The 15,549-nt window shown below is 44.0% G+C and overlaps 1 protein-coding gene across 2 annotated transcripts; it reads left to right on the top strand.

Moving 5' to 3' along the window:
• Nucleotides 1-1,553: 1,553 nt before the first annotated feature.
• Nucleotides 1,554-11,859, top strand: exd1 (exonuclease 3'-5' domain containing 1). Of its 2 annotated transcripts, XM_062397586.1 has the most exons (13): nucleotides 1,554-1,841; nucleotides 1,994-2,062; nucleotides 3,298-3,331; nucleotides 3,413-3,489; nucleotides 3,617-3,690; nucleotides 3,807-3,893; nucleotides 3,987-4,091; nucleotides 4,173-4,253; nucleotides 4,363-4,506; nucleotides 4,605-4,796; nucleotides 5,040-5,204; nucleotides 10,863-10,959; nucleotides 11,044-11,859. In XM_062397586.1, the coding sequence occupies exons 1-12, from the start codon at nucleotides 1,712-1,714 to the stop codon at nucleotides 10,950-10,952; spliced, it is 1,248 nt and encodes a 415-aa protein (XP_062253570.1). In that variant the 5' UTR covers nucleotides 1,554-1,711; the 3' UTR covers nucleotides 10,953-10,959; nucleotides 11,044-11,859. The 2 variants fall into 2 exon arrangements, with proteins under 2 accessions (XP_062253570.1, XP_062253569.1); XM_062397585.1 differs by lacking the exons at nucleotides 10,863-10,959; nucleotides 11,044-11,859 and having other exon boundaries at nucleotides 5,040-5,944.
• The last annotated feature ends 3,690 nt before the right edge of the window (nucleotides 11,860-15,549 follow it).

Here is a 15,549-nt window from a genome sequence, read left to right as displayed (position 1 = left end):
ATAAGATAACATGGAAGTTCCCTTTTCTGCTGCTATCAGACCAGACAGCTCTGCCGTAAGCCTGCCCCCATGTGGCTCAACACACATTTGAAAAGAGATTTTGTCACGATATTGAGCCCAACGCTATCAGAAATGAACTGCTCAAATAATAAACATTATGTAAAGGCCACCTTGTGAATTTTTATTTTCAAGGAGTGCGTGTAGTAGCAGACGTTACTGTGTGGACTTTGTGTTATGGTGGGTGTGACCATTGCCTCTTTAGTGAGTCACAACCAACAAACAAAATCCTGATAAGCGAGAACTGAAATATGACCTCATCTCACACAAAAGGGATGTAATTCTACTTAAGGAGAAGCTTCAAATCTAAGCTTGGCCAGGGCCTTTCTCTCTGGAGTTTGTAATATTGCCTGACCCTGACCCCCAAAGGATATGTGGTATACATAATGGGTGGATGGATGCATGGATGGATGGATTTCTTCATCTTCATAGGCTTTTGATCTTTAAATGACCCTTGGAAAGTTTCAGAAAATAAAACATGATCCAGAATGACGCAGCAACAAACACACTGAGAGAAGTTATAGGTCTAATTAATGTATTGTCAGAGAATCAGCCTCCTCCCTGTGAGCTTTTAATATATAGGAAGAGAATTAAAAGGTTTGAATCGCAGGAAGCGTTTCGTTTTCAAGTACTATAAATGCTGACTACAATTATGCAGGTATATAAAAAAATTAAAAATTCCTTTGCATCTGACACAAATATTCACAATCCCCAGTTTAAATTAAAAGTATGACTAGTGTTTTCTCTGAAATATACATGGAAATGTTCACACTTTCTAAAGCGGATTTAAATTAAGAGACTTATTTCCTTCAAATGTGACAGACATGGGACCAAGGGACAAACACATTTAGTGCAGATAACCCCCTGCTGGATATTCTGAGCTATTGCCTGACCACCTGGGAAACACATAGTGGCCTTATTTAGTTATTGTGAATTATCAAATGAATTGATATGTAGATTGTGTATTTAGTGTAAAAGATCTTGTTGCTGCTCCACCACCACTCCACTGAGCAGTATTAGAAAAAAGCAGGTGTTGAAGAAAGAAATCTGAGAACAGTGCCTATTGTTAAAAAAAAAGGTTTGACACACTTAAAATACTATTTTTAATCTGACAATAATTTGACTTTTAGCTTGATTACCTCACTGTCATAATAAAACTTACTTACTTACTATAAGTCTTAATAACTATCTTACTTATAGTAAGTGTATTGAAAACAATAACCTATATGACCTCCTGCTCCCATCAGCATGGATTCATGAAAATATCACATATGTTACTCTCCTGCTGGTGACCAAAGTCAGACATTTACAAATGATTTTCTAAATACTTTTGCAAGTAAACATTACTTACTTATATTTGTAAGTAATTTTTATGTAGCAGAAGATGCATTTATGATATTTAATCGGTCAGGTCAGCGGGGTACTATAGGCCAAGTCTGAAATTAACGGAGAGTTTGTGAACGCATCATTACACCGGTGGTTTAGCTTGATGACAGGTGGCTAAGGTGGCTAAGCTAACTTGCTAAGTGCTAAGTTGTACACCCAGTTCGTCGTCACTGTAGCTGACAGTGAAAAGGCGCTGAAAGGCTTTGTGTCGGGTTCGTTGTGTTTTTAAAAGCCCGAGTTAACTTGAGATTGACATCGTTTATCAAAAATGGTTGTGGACGACATCCAGTTCATGAGCATCCTCCAGGGGAAACGCGTCAAGCTGACCCTGAAGACCTCGTCCTACCTCGGCGTCGTCCAGAGGATAAATCCCAACAAAACGCTGGTTCTGGCTGACGGTCAGATACATTGATTAATTTTGTTTAGTTAGCCTTTTTGTGTGCTAAACATGAGCTAACGTCTTTAAATGATTGTATTGCCTGTAGGCCGATAACATTTCTCAGTTTTTTCTAAAGTTAGCCAAATGCTAATATACTTCTATTTGTTTCAGTGGTTAGTGTCAGTAATGGCTGCAGATATCCTGGCTCCAAAATATTCTTTGGGCGTGAGATTCTCAATGGTGAGTGAACTCCTGACACGTGAGGGTTCAGACACGTGTGGCTGGATAGTAATAACCAGGCACGTGCACAGACATGTTGGGGGGCAGTTGCTCAAACCAAAAAAAAGGGCACCCATCGCCAAAATTATTCATGAAATTAAAAAAAATAATACTGAATAAATAATGAATGGCTCCCCTGGACCAGGTAGGGTTACTGTTTCTCCCTCATCTGTTTTACTAGTTGATGGCCTGATCCAAGATACAAGAGAGCTGCTACCCTGAGCTGCTTGCTGCAGTTCCCTGTCCTTCTGCTTTGAAATCTCTCTTGTCTTGGCATTATGCTGCAAATTTTGTAAATGAGATGAATCAATGTTGTGCATAATAATCAAGAGTGACTAACATAATCTCTATAAAGCAGACAACACAGTACACACACATTTTTACTGTTTTCTGACAGAGTTGAAGCATAAGCAGCATTACACTAGTAATATAGCACAATTTACCTCACCAGACTGTCATGTAGCTCAACTTAAGACCTACCTTTCATTTCAATAATTACGATTTTAAATGAAACAAAACTAGTGAACTTGTCTAATTTGTAGAACAGTAAAACTGCCTTTAAAATCTCTGTCTGTCTGTCTGTCTGTCTGTCTGCATCTCTCCCTCTTTCTCTTCATTAAACATGACAAACGTCAGTAAACAGCTGGATAAGGCTTTGAAATCACGGATTTCGTGAGTTTTTTGTTTGTTTATCTTTTAGGAAACGTCGTACCAGTTGCGACGTAATGTTTTCAGCGGAGCCAATGTTGTGGTTCATTTATCACCAAACAATGTCGAGGATTGCACAAACACCGTCATGGCCTGTTTGTCTGATGCTGCGGGTCAGAGGAGAAGTGGCTGCAGCCGTTTGGCGCTCGGCTGGTTGAGGAGGAGGAGGAGGGGGAGGGAGGGAGTGGCGCAGCGGGGGCTGGTGAGCGCCGCGGAGCATATCGGGGCGACATACTCACAAGAACTCAAATAAATGCCCTGTCAGATATCAAAACACATTTGGGTGGAATGTATGACCGAGAGAGTAATTTGTATTCTTAAATATTGATGAATGAGGAAAAAATTGGGCTCCAGCAGAAGGGCACTTTTCATCCAGGGCAAAAGGGCAGGTGCTTGAGCACCACTAGGGGTCTATCTGTGCACGTGCCTGGTTATAAAGGTTGCAAAGATTTGATATCTGAAATGTATTATCATCATCATATCAACAGTGGAGTTTCACAACGAAACCAACGGGGACAGTGGGTAAGTAAACAACACACAACGTGTCACTGCTGGCGACAACATACAGGCCCCACAAGCTGTAACATGCGATGTGTTGCTCAGAAGTACCACTGAGAGCAGACTGGAGGACCAGTTGAATGTGGAGGAGTTCCAGCCGTACAGGAAGACAATGATCATGGGTGAGTTTCATGTACGTTTGTACATTTAAACATCTATTCCCTAAATCTACATTCAAACACAGACAACTAGTGTTTTTTGAGGGAGAAATCCTTCATCCCGTTAAAGAGGACTTTCCTTTTCTTGCAGATCGCGATGAGGAAGAGGAGGAGCACATCAACTTCGTAGTCATCGACGAGCTCCATGAGAAGTTTGGGCCTGCTGTAAGCTGATTTAAGTGCTTTTAACATGTATTCTTCAGGATGCTAATTTGCACGGATGTTTAATAATAATGGTGGCATGTGTATTTTGCTACCTGTCATGACTTATCATCCTTTAGGTGATGCACATCAAGAAGCAGAATGTGATCAGTGTGGGGTCTGATGGACTCGAGGTGCTTCAGAATGGGAGACTGTCTTGGCTGCAGGTGAGACATCCTGTGAAACCTTTAACCTCTGCTGTCTAGATTTCCTCCGTCCTTCTTTGGAAAATATAACTTGTCTCATTTTCATTTCTGCAGATTGCCACTAAAAACAAGGTATACTTGTTTGACATTCTGTTACTTGGAGCCCGAGCCTTTAAGAACGGCCTGTCTATGATCCTGGAAAATAAACAAATATTAAAGGTAAGCACTGTAGATGTTCTTGTTCAATCACAGTTTATTGATTATTATCATAACATTTACAGTTTGTTGATTCTGGTGCAGGTGATTCACGACTGCCGAGCCATCGCTGGATGTCTGATTGCACAGTTTGGAGTGAAGCTGACCAACGTCTTTGACACACAAGTAAATACAAATTGCAGTAGCATCCACTTTTCAGAAGTCAACATGACGATAATGATGATCATGGCTTGCCTTCACTTTATTTTTTATTTTTTTATCTACATGTGTCAAGGTGGCCGATGTCATGTGCTTCTACTCAGAGACAGGCGGGTTTCTTCCTGAGAGAGTCAGTAAGCTGCAGGAGGTGGTGAGTCTTCATCTGAAGGTACCGTCCTCCCAGCTCTTGTCCCTTCAGATGAAGTCACAGCTCACCAAGGTACCACACACACACACACACACACACACACACACACACATACATATTTAGACAACCTCCTAGCAAAGCAGCAAAAGAGATGTGTGTGTTTTTAACAGGTAGAAAGAGAGATGTGGTTCAAGCGCCCGTGTCCTGTGACCCTGCTGAAGGTGATGGCTCTGTCAGTGATCCACCTGCAGCCTCTCAGACTGGTGTTGCTGGATACTCTGATGATTGACTACATGACGCTGGTGGATTCATACCTTCACAGTTGCCACTATGAACCTGATGGTTTGGAGATGGTCAGAATGGTGGGTAATTCACAAACTGGCAGTTTCTTTTTTGCCCCCAAGATGAGTTAGATTTATTTTAAATTCTTCATTAATTTCATTAAACACAGATATTTATGTAAGTATAGAATTTTTTGGTTAGCACCTCATTATTGAATTTAAATGTTTCACGATATCAGAACCATTTGTTTTCTAATGCACAGTGACACACATGCATCAAGGTGAGTGAGTAATATATAACTATTTACCTGTTTACCTCCACAGGAGAGTGTGTTGGAGTTGCCCACAGAACTCAGGCAGCTGCAGCAAATGCATCAGGAGCGACACAAGTGGGCTGCGGACCACTACCCCATCACAGAGCAGGGTCTGCTGGCTCGCTTCAAACGCCAAACCAAGATCCCATCCCAGACCCCACCTGCACCAGAAGAGGTGAGTCAGACACAGACAGGCTCCTGTGAACCTGCAACTGTGGAGTCACCATCAGCAGCACAACTGGACCTTCTCTCTAACCAAAAACCCACACCTCCCCCAAGTGTTTCCTCTCTTGATGTCCATGCCTCTCCTGACCTGCCAGCACAAGTGTCCCCTGTCAGTCCCCTGACTGTGGCTATAGGCAGAGGCTGCACAGACCTACTGATGAACACAATAGGTAGAGGAAGGCCTGTTGGAAAAGAGCAGTCGGCCCAATATGTCTTACCTGCCATAGGGAGAGGTCTTTCCTTCCAGATGCCATCAGCCCAGATCCCCGGAGCGAGCGCTGGGGACATCAAAAGTCCAGGCAGGGTGGAGACGACTCCTTCATGGCCAGGCTTCACACCCTCCCAGTGGGTGACGCCGGCTGGCACCGGTGCTACTGAAATCCCTAAGGATACTTCTGGAATGAGAGGCGACATTTCCCCGGCGATTCCCAAGTCCCTCTCACCCCCCGTGGCTCAGCTGTTCAGATCCTTCACAGGCTAAAGGAGGTGTCACGAAACACGTATGACCACCTGCCTTAAAGATGTTTGACGTTCCAGTTGCTGTGTTTTCTTAGAGTGAACAGTAGATGGCAGTAAATATCCTGTGTTCCTCAGAGGTTGGTTTGAAATCAGGTGTTCATGAGAATAATTTCAGTTAGAAGAAAGAAGAGGCGATTGTAGTGTACATTGCATAACAATTCACTTCAAATATATTTCTATCATTTGTGACAAAATGCTTCCTTGTCTATAATTTGACTTGTATTATTCTTTCAAAGCCTGTGAACCTATCTCACTTTAACAATTCATATTGATTCAAGGTAATTGATTGCACTCTTAACAGTAACATCTAGATTATTGATATCGATAGGACTTGAAGTTATTAGAACAGATTATTTTTCACATTTACTGTGTTTTGATAGTGGATCACAGTGTCACGAAATAATAGCTTTGGCTGGTGGAACACAAACTAAAACCAACAGCAGCAACACATGCCCATTAGAGCATAATGTGCTAAGCTCAGCGTGATTGATTACCCGTGCAGCTTGGCTTCTGTGTTGCAGTTAATTGATAGTGAAAAGCTGAGGCGGCCATTGATGGATCTGCTGTTAATTGAGCAAAAACCTTGCTAGCAGACACTTCTTTTGATTACGGGCAACAAAAAAAAACATTAGACTTGGCACCAGCTGAGCAGTGGTGCAGACTCTCCGTGGTTTCAGTCGTCGCCGCAGTTCAGATGCACGTGACCACAGGTGGCCAGCACCTGTCATGTCCTACAAAAGCCGATCTCATCCATGTAATTTGCTGCTTTGCGCGGACTTTGCAGGGAGGCACTGCTCAGCCATTTCAGTCTGATCAGAGGTTGGTGCCTGCGTTTAAACCAACAGCAGGGCATTGCTGCAACCTGCAGTGCAACTGCACCCCCCCTTTTATTAATCACATCTTATTGCTATGGTTATCTACATGCAGAGGCTTGGGCCCTTTCCAGAGCTTTCTGATTGAAAGCATGAAACAGATAAAGTAGGATTTTAATTAACTGGGAGGGAGCACGGCACAAAGCCTTGCATCTCTCTTAGCAACCGGCTCCCCCTCAGCTTCTGCTAAACACAAGCAGGGTGGATCCTTCCCATATGCCTGTGTTAACCCTTAGAAACGCTTTTGTTGCTCAATCTCTGTGTGGGTGGGTTTAAGCATGGAACAAAAGGTTTAACGCATCATCTTAAATCTGATTCACTTGTCTTTATCTTTGAGCTGCTGAGTTCACATCCTCCAGAAGTTAGTGGTGTAGGTGAGAGCACAAAGCTTGCACGTATTTTGACAAGGTGGTCATCACACATGGAAGTGGAAGCTTGTTTTATATATCTTCTTAACTCAACAATGAAGCACTGAGAGGGACGGGGGGGGGGGTAGATGTGTCAGGGGCCTTCGGGTCTCTGTGGGGCCGTGGAGGACTGGCTCCTGTCATTGACAACCAGATCTGGGCTCTTATTATAGAGGACCTTGCATTTCCTCTCCGTCACAATAATGCCTTATGTGCAGCACTTCCTGTTTCTCAGGCCTGGGAGGAAGGAACAGGGCGCTTGTCACACGGTAGTCACCGCTTCCTCCCTCCCTCCCATCCACCCCCCTCCTCCAGCTCCCTCCCCCCCTCCCGCTCCCAAACTTCAGACAGTGTTGTGTCCTTCGGAGAGGAAAGATGACTGCACCTTCAGCATCACAGCAGGATGCTGCCGACCTATTTTTAGACCCAAGTCGGAAAGGTAGCGCACAGACATAAACACAAACTTTAGGATGTCCAGCTGTGTTGATTTAGCATCCGAAAATGGAGGCTCAACCGCGTAAAGCAAGTTATTGTTTTGACTAAGCAGTGGGAACCAGGAGGCCTGGTCTTTGCTAAAGGTGTAATGGAAATGGGTCGCACAAAAATACAATTGGCACTTGTTTACTTTTTCTTTTTTTTCAGAATTATTGCATTATATTCCTAGACCACTATTTAACCATATTAGCTGCTTTCAGATATGCACTGAAGCCTTATCGTTTTCCAGAGGGTCTCAACCTGAGAACGCAATTGTCTGAGTTAATTGCTCCTGACATTTCAAAACCTTTTTCTGCCAGCCCATGTGAGAATTCAGCAGGGATGTGTCAGGGAAGAGTGAGCGAGTGGCAGCATTGATGAAAGATGCACAACTGAAAAAAAGAAAATATACCAAATGTCTCAGGAAGAAATAGAGGTTCCATACATGAAGTACACAAAGATGAAAAATATCGACTTGCAAAAGATTCTAGAGCTTTAGGTGATATGGGCCTGCGTCACTGTTGATGTGCTGTAAACAAAAACATGATTCCCACAATGTCCTGCCTCCTGTGTGCTCTTCCAAGACGCCACCCCTCACCTGAATCTTCCGGACATCCTCCTGTTATTGTATATGCGTCAGACCGGGACAATCTCCTTCTGATTTTCCAGAGTCCATGTCTGAAAACAGCTACAGTGTCCTAAGTGCACTAAGCCACACAGACTTATGCCAGACTTCAATATTGATCACCCAGGACTCCGGCCCCCAGGTATTTTCCCCGACCCTCTGCACCACCATCTTATTTACTCCCCACTATGTTACCGTCATACTGCAGAAACTCCAGGTCCCAACAACAGAAAAACAACAAGGTGTTCAGAGGAGGCCAGTGCTCCTAGGCAACCCTTCCTACTCTAGTTGAGTGTTAGGCTACTGATTTGTTCATAATTTATAGGCTGTCGTTAATTATTAAGGAGGGAAGGATAATTTTACAAAATAAACCCCCCACTCCCCCTAAATGGCCTCTTGTTAGCATTGTCATGTTGGTTTGCACTTCTAAGCACATCATTAAAATTCATTGCTGAGTTTGCTGACTAAGTGCACGATCAGATCACGGTGCATTTCTCCGGTAACGCTGAAGGAAGGGGAAAAGTTGATCACCGAGCTGCTTGGACCACTGGGCCGTCAGTAATCAGATTGTTTGTGACCTTTTTTTTATTTGTGCTTGTGGTCACGTAGACATTTTTAATTAACAGCCAGTTATTTCAAGCGAGAGCTGCGTTTAGCCATAGGCGGCAGAAAGTGTCTTTGATTGGCTTGTTGGAAGAACTCGATCTGTTGCTTGCGCCTGAGCAGTGCAGCGGTACAAAGGGTCGGATTGACGGCAGTGTTTCCCCCAGTAAATCTGTCAGTCAAGGTGGTAAGCAGGTGGCGGTGCTGTTGGCGCGGCGCGTAGCGGCGCGGCGAAAATTTTTGGGGGTATTTTGCTCAAAGATGCCAGTACGCATGAATGAAATAAACAACTGTTTATTTCAATATAAATAAACAACAGTAGGTACAAATGTTGTGGAAAACATGCAGACACTACAAAATAGGGTTTAAGCCGGTTTTTAAGAAAAATCAAGCTGCCTCTGAAGATGACAGTTTGTGATGTCGGATTCCGTTCAAATTAACCGCCTATTCATTGTGGACGGCAAGAAAAAAAAAGTTTTCGCGCATGCGCACCTGATTCTGTATGATTTAACATGTACGCAAATAAGCATCATTCTTTGTGCCTTTTTTACGTAAATGGTATGCCACATAAGCCTTTACGTTACATATCATTCATGGACCAATTAAAATCGAGATATTACTAGACATTTACGCAGCTTAAGGCCAATGTATGCTACTCCGAGTCCGTTGCGGACTGACGGACGGACGGAGCGGACGGACCCTTTTTGATTTATAGTTCTACGAGCCTTTTTGTTGTGAAAACAATTCACCGCCATAACAGTAGATGGCGCAACTGAAGTCGAGCTTAGAGAAGCCTACCTCATGAGGTATATAGAAGAAGTCCACGCTGGTTTATTTACGTCCTCCCGGCTCCTCACACACAGTGAACGATGGCAGCTAACAGAAAAAGGATGTTGATGACGCGACAGTTTTTGCTGAATAAAGTGACACCCAGCGGGTCATAATGCTTATGTTATCGTGTCTTAACGCAGCGGTTCCCCGGTCTTGTTTCCAAACTGCGTTGCTAATTCAACAGCTGCAACAGCTTGAAGCTACACGGAGGCAGCTAGCTTCCCCCCAGCTTCCACACACAGTCAGCAGGGACACCCGATACTAACTACTACCGTTAGTTAGTATCGATCTAAAGTGTTTGCTTCTAACCTGACGGTGTTTGAGAAAGAGTGTCATGAGCCGTGGGATTAAAGTCAGCGGGTTTTTGCGCTGTTCCCACCGCAGTTAGCATGGTGGTTAGCCCGCTAGCCACGTTATGAAAGTTCGTTATAACAGTATGTGACCGTACACACGTGCCGTAAGTGCTCTAACCAGCCACCGTCAGCCGGACAACGCTGCTGGCTTAACACACTTGTCACACGAATTATAGAGTCGTAGTTGAGATTTTGGTTTATTGTGATGTAGGGAATGGAACAGGAAGTTTCCATTCCGAAATGCTGGCGTTAGCGGACCAATCACCAATACTTTTTTTCAGTACATTGGTAGTCAAGGCGGGGCCCTAGTCTTGTTAAGGCGGCCGCCTTAACAAGATAGTGCTGGGGGAAACCCTGGACGGGGCATGTCAGCAGTTCGCTACTGTGGCGCTACAAATTAGACGCATGTCACTGAAACGATCACATTTTCATTATTCATGTAACCGCATGTAATCCGTTTGTGTTTTTGGAGGGAGAGAGGAGTATAACCAGATATCCGGTTCCACTGTGACACTGAACTATATCCCTGCAACCAGCCTTCCATCTGTTGAGAGAAAACCCTATTGTTGAATTCAGATCCCCCCTCAAAACCACAACCACCAGCAGCACCTCTACCTTTCTTCCTCTCATAATGGCCCTCTTTCTCTGTCCCCTGGTCATATTCAGTGGGAGGATGAATATTTCACGTGAGAAAGGCTGACCTGTCCAGATGTTCCTCTAAAGTACAGCAACAATTTTTTTACAAAACACAGCATCTATATTTTAGCCGGTCTTACCAATGGTATGTACGGAACCCTGCGGTGAGGAAACCCAGCACAGGAAGACCCCCTGAATATACACACGTTCATTCAAACGCACACACAAGCAGATGCAGGCACACAATATGCATCTTTATGAACTGCTGTGCCGTGTTTACTCAAGCAGCTTGGAGCCTCGGGACCTTCGGGGCCTCTCCAAAGGAATCAGCCATATTGTGACCTTCAGCTGGGACAGACGAGCTCCGATAGGGGCTGAGTGACAGGTGAGGGAGCAGATGACACTGGGTTTGAGTGGTGTTGGTAATGTCGGCCTTCAGCTGTACTAAATAAGACCATTTTAATTCCAGGAATCTCTGTCTGTGGCTCACATATCTCGAAAACACTTGGCGTGTGTTTTGTTCCGGGCCCCAGGGAGTGCAGTATTGAATTTGGTGACCAGCGTGGCGTGTTCAAGACAATGGCAACAACAGATTTTTCTGTGTTCTGCGTACTGAGTCAAGCTTCACTCAATTTCTGCAGGTCACTTTTACAGTTTCAAAAAGAAAGCTGCAACCACTACACCACAGGTCAAACAAACAGCAGAGGGGCTGAGAACGGGCACTGCACTAGTGTTCAACTAAACTAGACGATCACTGGGAGCAGGATGTAAGGATATTGGTTGGCGTGTAACAAAGATCCAATCAAAATGTTGAGCAATTCTTCAGCCCCCAGAAAACTCATCAATTGGCTCTTTGCAAACACAGCGGTCACTCTGCAGGATTTAACCACAGAAACTCCCATCAGAGGAGCTAATTCTACTTTTTGTGCTGGTTTTAGTAAACAATTTTGGGGATTAAAATCATTGTCGATGTGATACCTTGGCCACATTCATGACGGAGCTGTGATCAGTGGGAATCAAAAGGAAATAGTGTGCTCCAGATTTCCCTGCATCGCTGGCTTTTGAAAGATTTTCAGGCTTTGCTCGATGGTGAGAGGCCCCCGACGGTCAAAGGAAACCAGTATTTCTGGTAATTCGTCATTCGAATATTAGCAACCCCCTTAGCTACTCTTGTCTTTGATAGAAAAAGATGGAAGATTAGCTGTTGGCAGGTTTGTCATAATTAAACTCTGCGTGCGTGTGTGGGTAGTTGTAGCCACAGGGACGGCCTGGAAGAAGAAGGGGTGCAGGGGAGGGGGATCCTGTGGTTGTCTGAATTAGCGCCTGCTGGTTTGGCCTGGCAGCTGCGCCCTGAGCCTGGCACGTTGACAGCCTGGCACTGTGGCGTTGTGTTGTCAGGGCCAACACGTGAACTGGCGGGGGGGGGGGGGGGGGCAGTGCCAGGCCCACCGAACACCAAAACTCTCACCATCATACACCGTCGTACTTGCGTTTAGTTGTTATAGCAATATAATTGGATTCGTGTGAGATTAAGACGGGTAATTAAAAAGGGCAAATTGAAATCATATCATCTGGGAAAAGGCAGCACTAACCCGGTTGTTTCCATTATTTTTATTGAGGAAATATTGATTCAGGTTTAAACTTTACTGTGAGTGGTTAAGTAAAGTGAATTCTATCATGTTTCAAATGCTTTTTCACTCGTGCTCAGCTAAAACACAAATATTAAGTTAAGTGCTGTGTTGCCATCTGTTTCAACACCTGGTATTGACTGCACTAATATGACATAACATATGCACTCAGTCAAATAGTAAAACTCTATTAGACTTACACAGTAAATCTGATTTCTCCTGGAATCTAACACAGCATGAACACAGGGCAGCCTGTCATATCTGCTGCTGTACATCCCAGATATTTCTATCACCATAACAGAGACATACTTAACGCGTCATCACGAATCTGCTACATGCTGCTAACACAGTTTATTGAGTGTTTGACCACCCTTGGGTAGCAGAGGGTGGTTTTGGGACCCTGGGTCTGGGTGGTTCCTGCCACTGCTGGCCGGGCCACGACTTGGCCCAGATGCATTAGCTTCAGTCCAGGCATGGCACCGGGATATCTGTGGGGCCCGAGCTCACCAGCTGCTATCTCTGTGTCACAGACAGCTGTATCTGAATATTCATACAAAGTGCAGATTAATGCGTTTTTGTTTGGCCCCACATGGTGTGACACTGCCCAAAGGAGTCGGTTGTAAAAGAACTATTGACACATCCCCACTTATACATTTTCATTTTAAAATGCCATTTCAAAACTAAAATGATCTCAGTCCACGTGAGTTTTAGGGGTCCAGACCCAGCAACAGTTTTAAAACTAAAATGAAACTTTTCCATTTTGGGCAAATAGAATTTCCAGAGTAGTTATGTCAACTGTAAAGTCCAACAATTTGTAAATCAAACATCTGCCTGAAGAGGGCGGGACCTCACAGAGGCCTTCGGTGCTTGAAGCATCCAGCGAAAAAGACAATGACTTGTTTACTACTGAAAAATAAATTACTGAAAAAAGCTTTTGATTTGGAACTGAATTTATTCAATTTGTATATTTATATTTGTAAATATTTCATAGTTTGTTTATGCTTACACAATGACGTTGTTTTTTTCTTTTTTTGGTTTCATTTTCTTTACTTTACCAGAGGCTGTAATGCCTGGCCTCGTTCTCTGTCCAAACTTTTCGTTTGGTTTCCATTCATCTTTGTAAAGTCTCACGCGTTCACATTGAAAGCAGTGGCCTCCGTCCACAGTCTTCTTTGAGATGTGTTCTGGTGGGTGTTTGGTCAAATAATCTGCCGGCCGGTGCCAACACGGCCAGTGAATATGCATCAGTGAGTGTTTTGGAGTTCTTTTAAAAAAAATGAGCAGATGGTCTTTACTTCTTTGCTTGAATGAGAGGAGAGAACCAGTGGGCACACAGAGGGAAATTTGTGGGTAAACTGTTTTTACCGCCCAACTCTTTGTGTTGTAATGGGGAGGGCAAAATGGTTGCTAACTGCTGACGGACAATGGCGCGGCCCTAATGAGAGCAAAGTGTTTTGGTGCTGCCTGTATAATGAGGATGAAGTGGGGAAGCTAATTATTGCAACCATCTGAAGGTATCAGAGCCAGATGCGTCACTATTTGGTTTCTACTATAATGTTATACAATTGTAATATTGTTCAGTGTTTTAGATGTTACAAGATGTTGTTGTTAAGCTTAGTGAAACAGAAAACAGTTGCCATCACATTCAGCATCCAGCATAGTGCATCACAGTGTATTTGTTCAGGCAGGTGTGCTGTAGCTCTTATCTCTTGTCGGGTCCCTCTTTAACCCTGAGAACGTGTCCGGCTGACACAATGCCACTAACACCAGTCGTAAACCACCCACAGATCGGGACAGCCTTCACGCTTCCTGGTGAACATCTCCGGCAGCCATATTTGTCTGGTGGGCGTCCGGGTGATTTATGGAGGAAACGGTGTGTGGGTGTTCCTCCTTTGTTCTAACCAGTGTCCCTTACTCATCCACAGCTGGATCCCCATCTGCCAGGTTTCATCAGAAATCTGTTTTTGTTATTTGTTATTTCATTATGTTTTCGGGTTGTCTGCCCAACTGTACCATTCTCGTGAACATGATTTTTCAAGAATGCCTTAAGGAAGTTTCTTCAAATTCAGTACAAATACAGCTCAGGAATAAACTGATTATATTTTGGTGGTCAAGGATCGTTGCTATTACCTTAAAAGACATAATTTTTCCTTGTGTCCTTGTGAACATGATATCAAAGGAACACCTTGAGGGAGTTTCTTCAGCTTTGGTACAACTGTTCACTTGGATGTACTGATTAAAACTATCTGGTCAAAGGTCACTGTGACCTTAGAAAACATGTACTTTGTCCCAATGAAACAGTCAGGAACTCGGGAGTGATCTTTGATCCTGATTTGTCCTTTAATGACGAGAACCAAGAGAAGAGAGCACATTTCTCCAGTATTAGCATCGCTACACTGGCTTCCGGTTAAATCTAGAATAGAATTAAAAATTCTCCTCCTCACCTTCAAGCCACTAATAATATAGCGCCTTTTTACCTTAAAGAGCTGTTAGTACCTTATCAACCAACTACAGCACTACGCTCCCAGAATTCAGGCCTATTTGTTATCCCTAAAGTCTCTAAACGTAGAGTAGGAGCCAGAGCTTTTAGCCATCAAGCTCCTCTCCTGTGGAATAATCTACCACTTTCAGTTCTGTTCGTTTAAGAGTAGGCTCAAAACCTTCCTTTTTGACAAAGCCTTTAGTTAGAGCTAATAAGTGCGGCAGGCATAAAAAGGCATAGAGGTATTGATGGCTGATCTACTGAGTGGGCCACATGGTTGTCATCGTACTACCATACAAACCAGTAGCCAGTCAGATTTACCTTGAGCCTCAATGTACCCTCAAGTTCAGCCTTTGTCATTTATTACAAGGCCAAAACCCCTGATGACATTAAAGGCCGGCGCATGCTTCTGCGTTTTCACGGGCCCGCAAGCGCAAGAGCCCTTCCAGGCCCCTTACGTGCTTAGATATCTCTTCTTACGGGCTTACGTGCGTCACCCAATTTTTCTAATTACACGACAAAACGACGCGAGCCTCACGCAGCCCGCAAGGCTTGTGATTGGTCTGCTTACCACATCCCGTCCGGAGTCTAGTTTCCGGTTTCATGCCCCATAATACTGGCAGAAATCATGGAAGATTTAGAAGAACGAATATGGACCAAATAGAAGAGCAATTGGCAGAAGAGACCCGATAGTATGATCACTTTTATAACCCGTAACTGACAGGCGGATTTGTCCGCCAGAAAGAGGCTACGAGGAGCCGCAGTGGCTATGTACATAAACAATCGACGAAGAAGAAAGAAGGCGTCTCTAAGGTAGTCTTTGACAAAAAACATTACTCCGCCTAGTGTTCTAGCGGGGAATTGC

Source organism: Platichthys flesus, chromosome 10, assembly GCF_949316205.1.
Source record: "Platichthys flesus chromosome 10, fPlaFle2.1, whole genome shotgun sequence".
NCBI classification, from domain to species: domain Eukaryota; kingdom Metazoa; phylum Chordata; class Actinopteri; order Pleuronectiformes; family Pleuronectidae; genus Platichthys; species Platichthys flesus.
The sequence above is the reverse complement of the archived record's forward strand: the minus strand, read 5'-3'. Positions and strand labels throughout refer to the sequence as shown.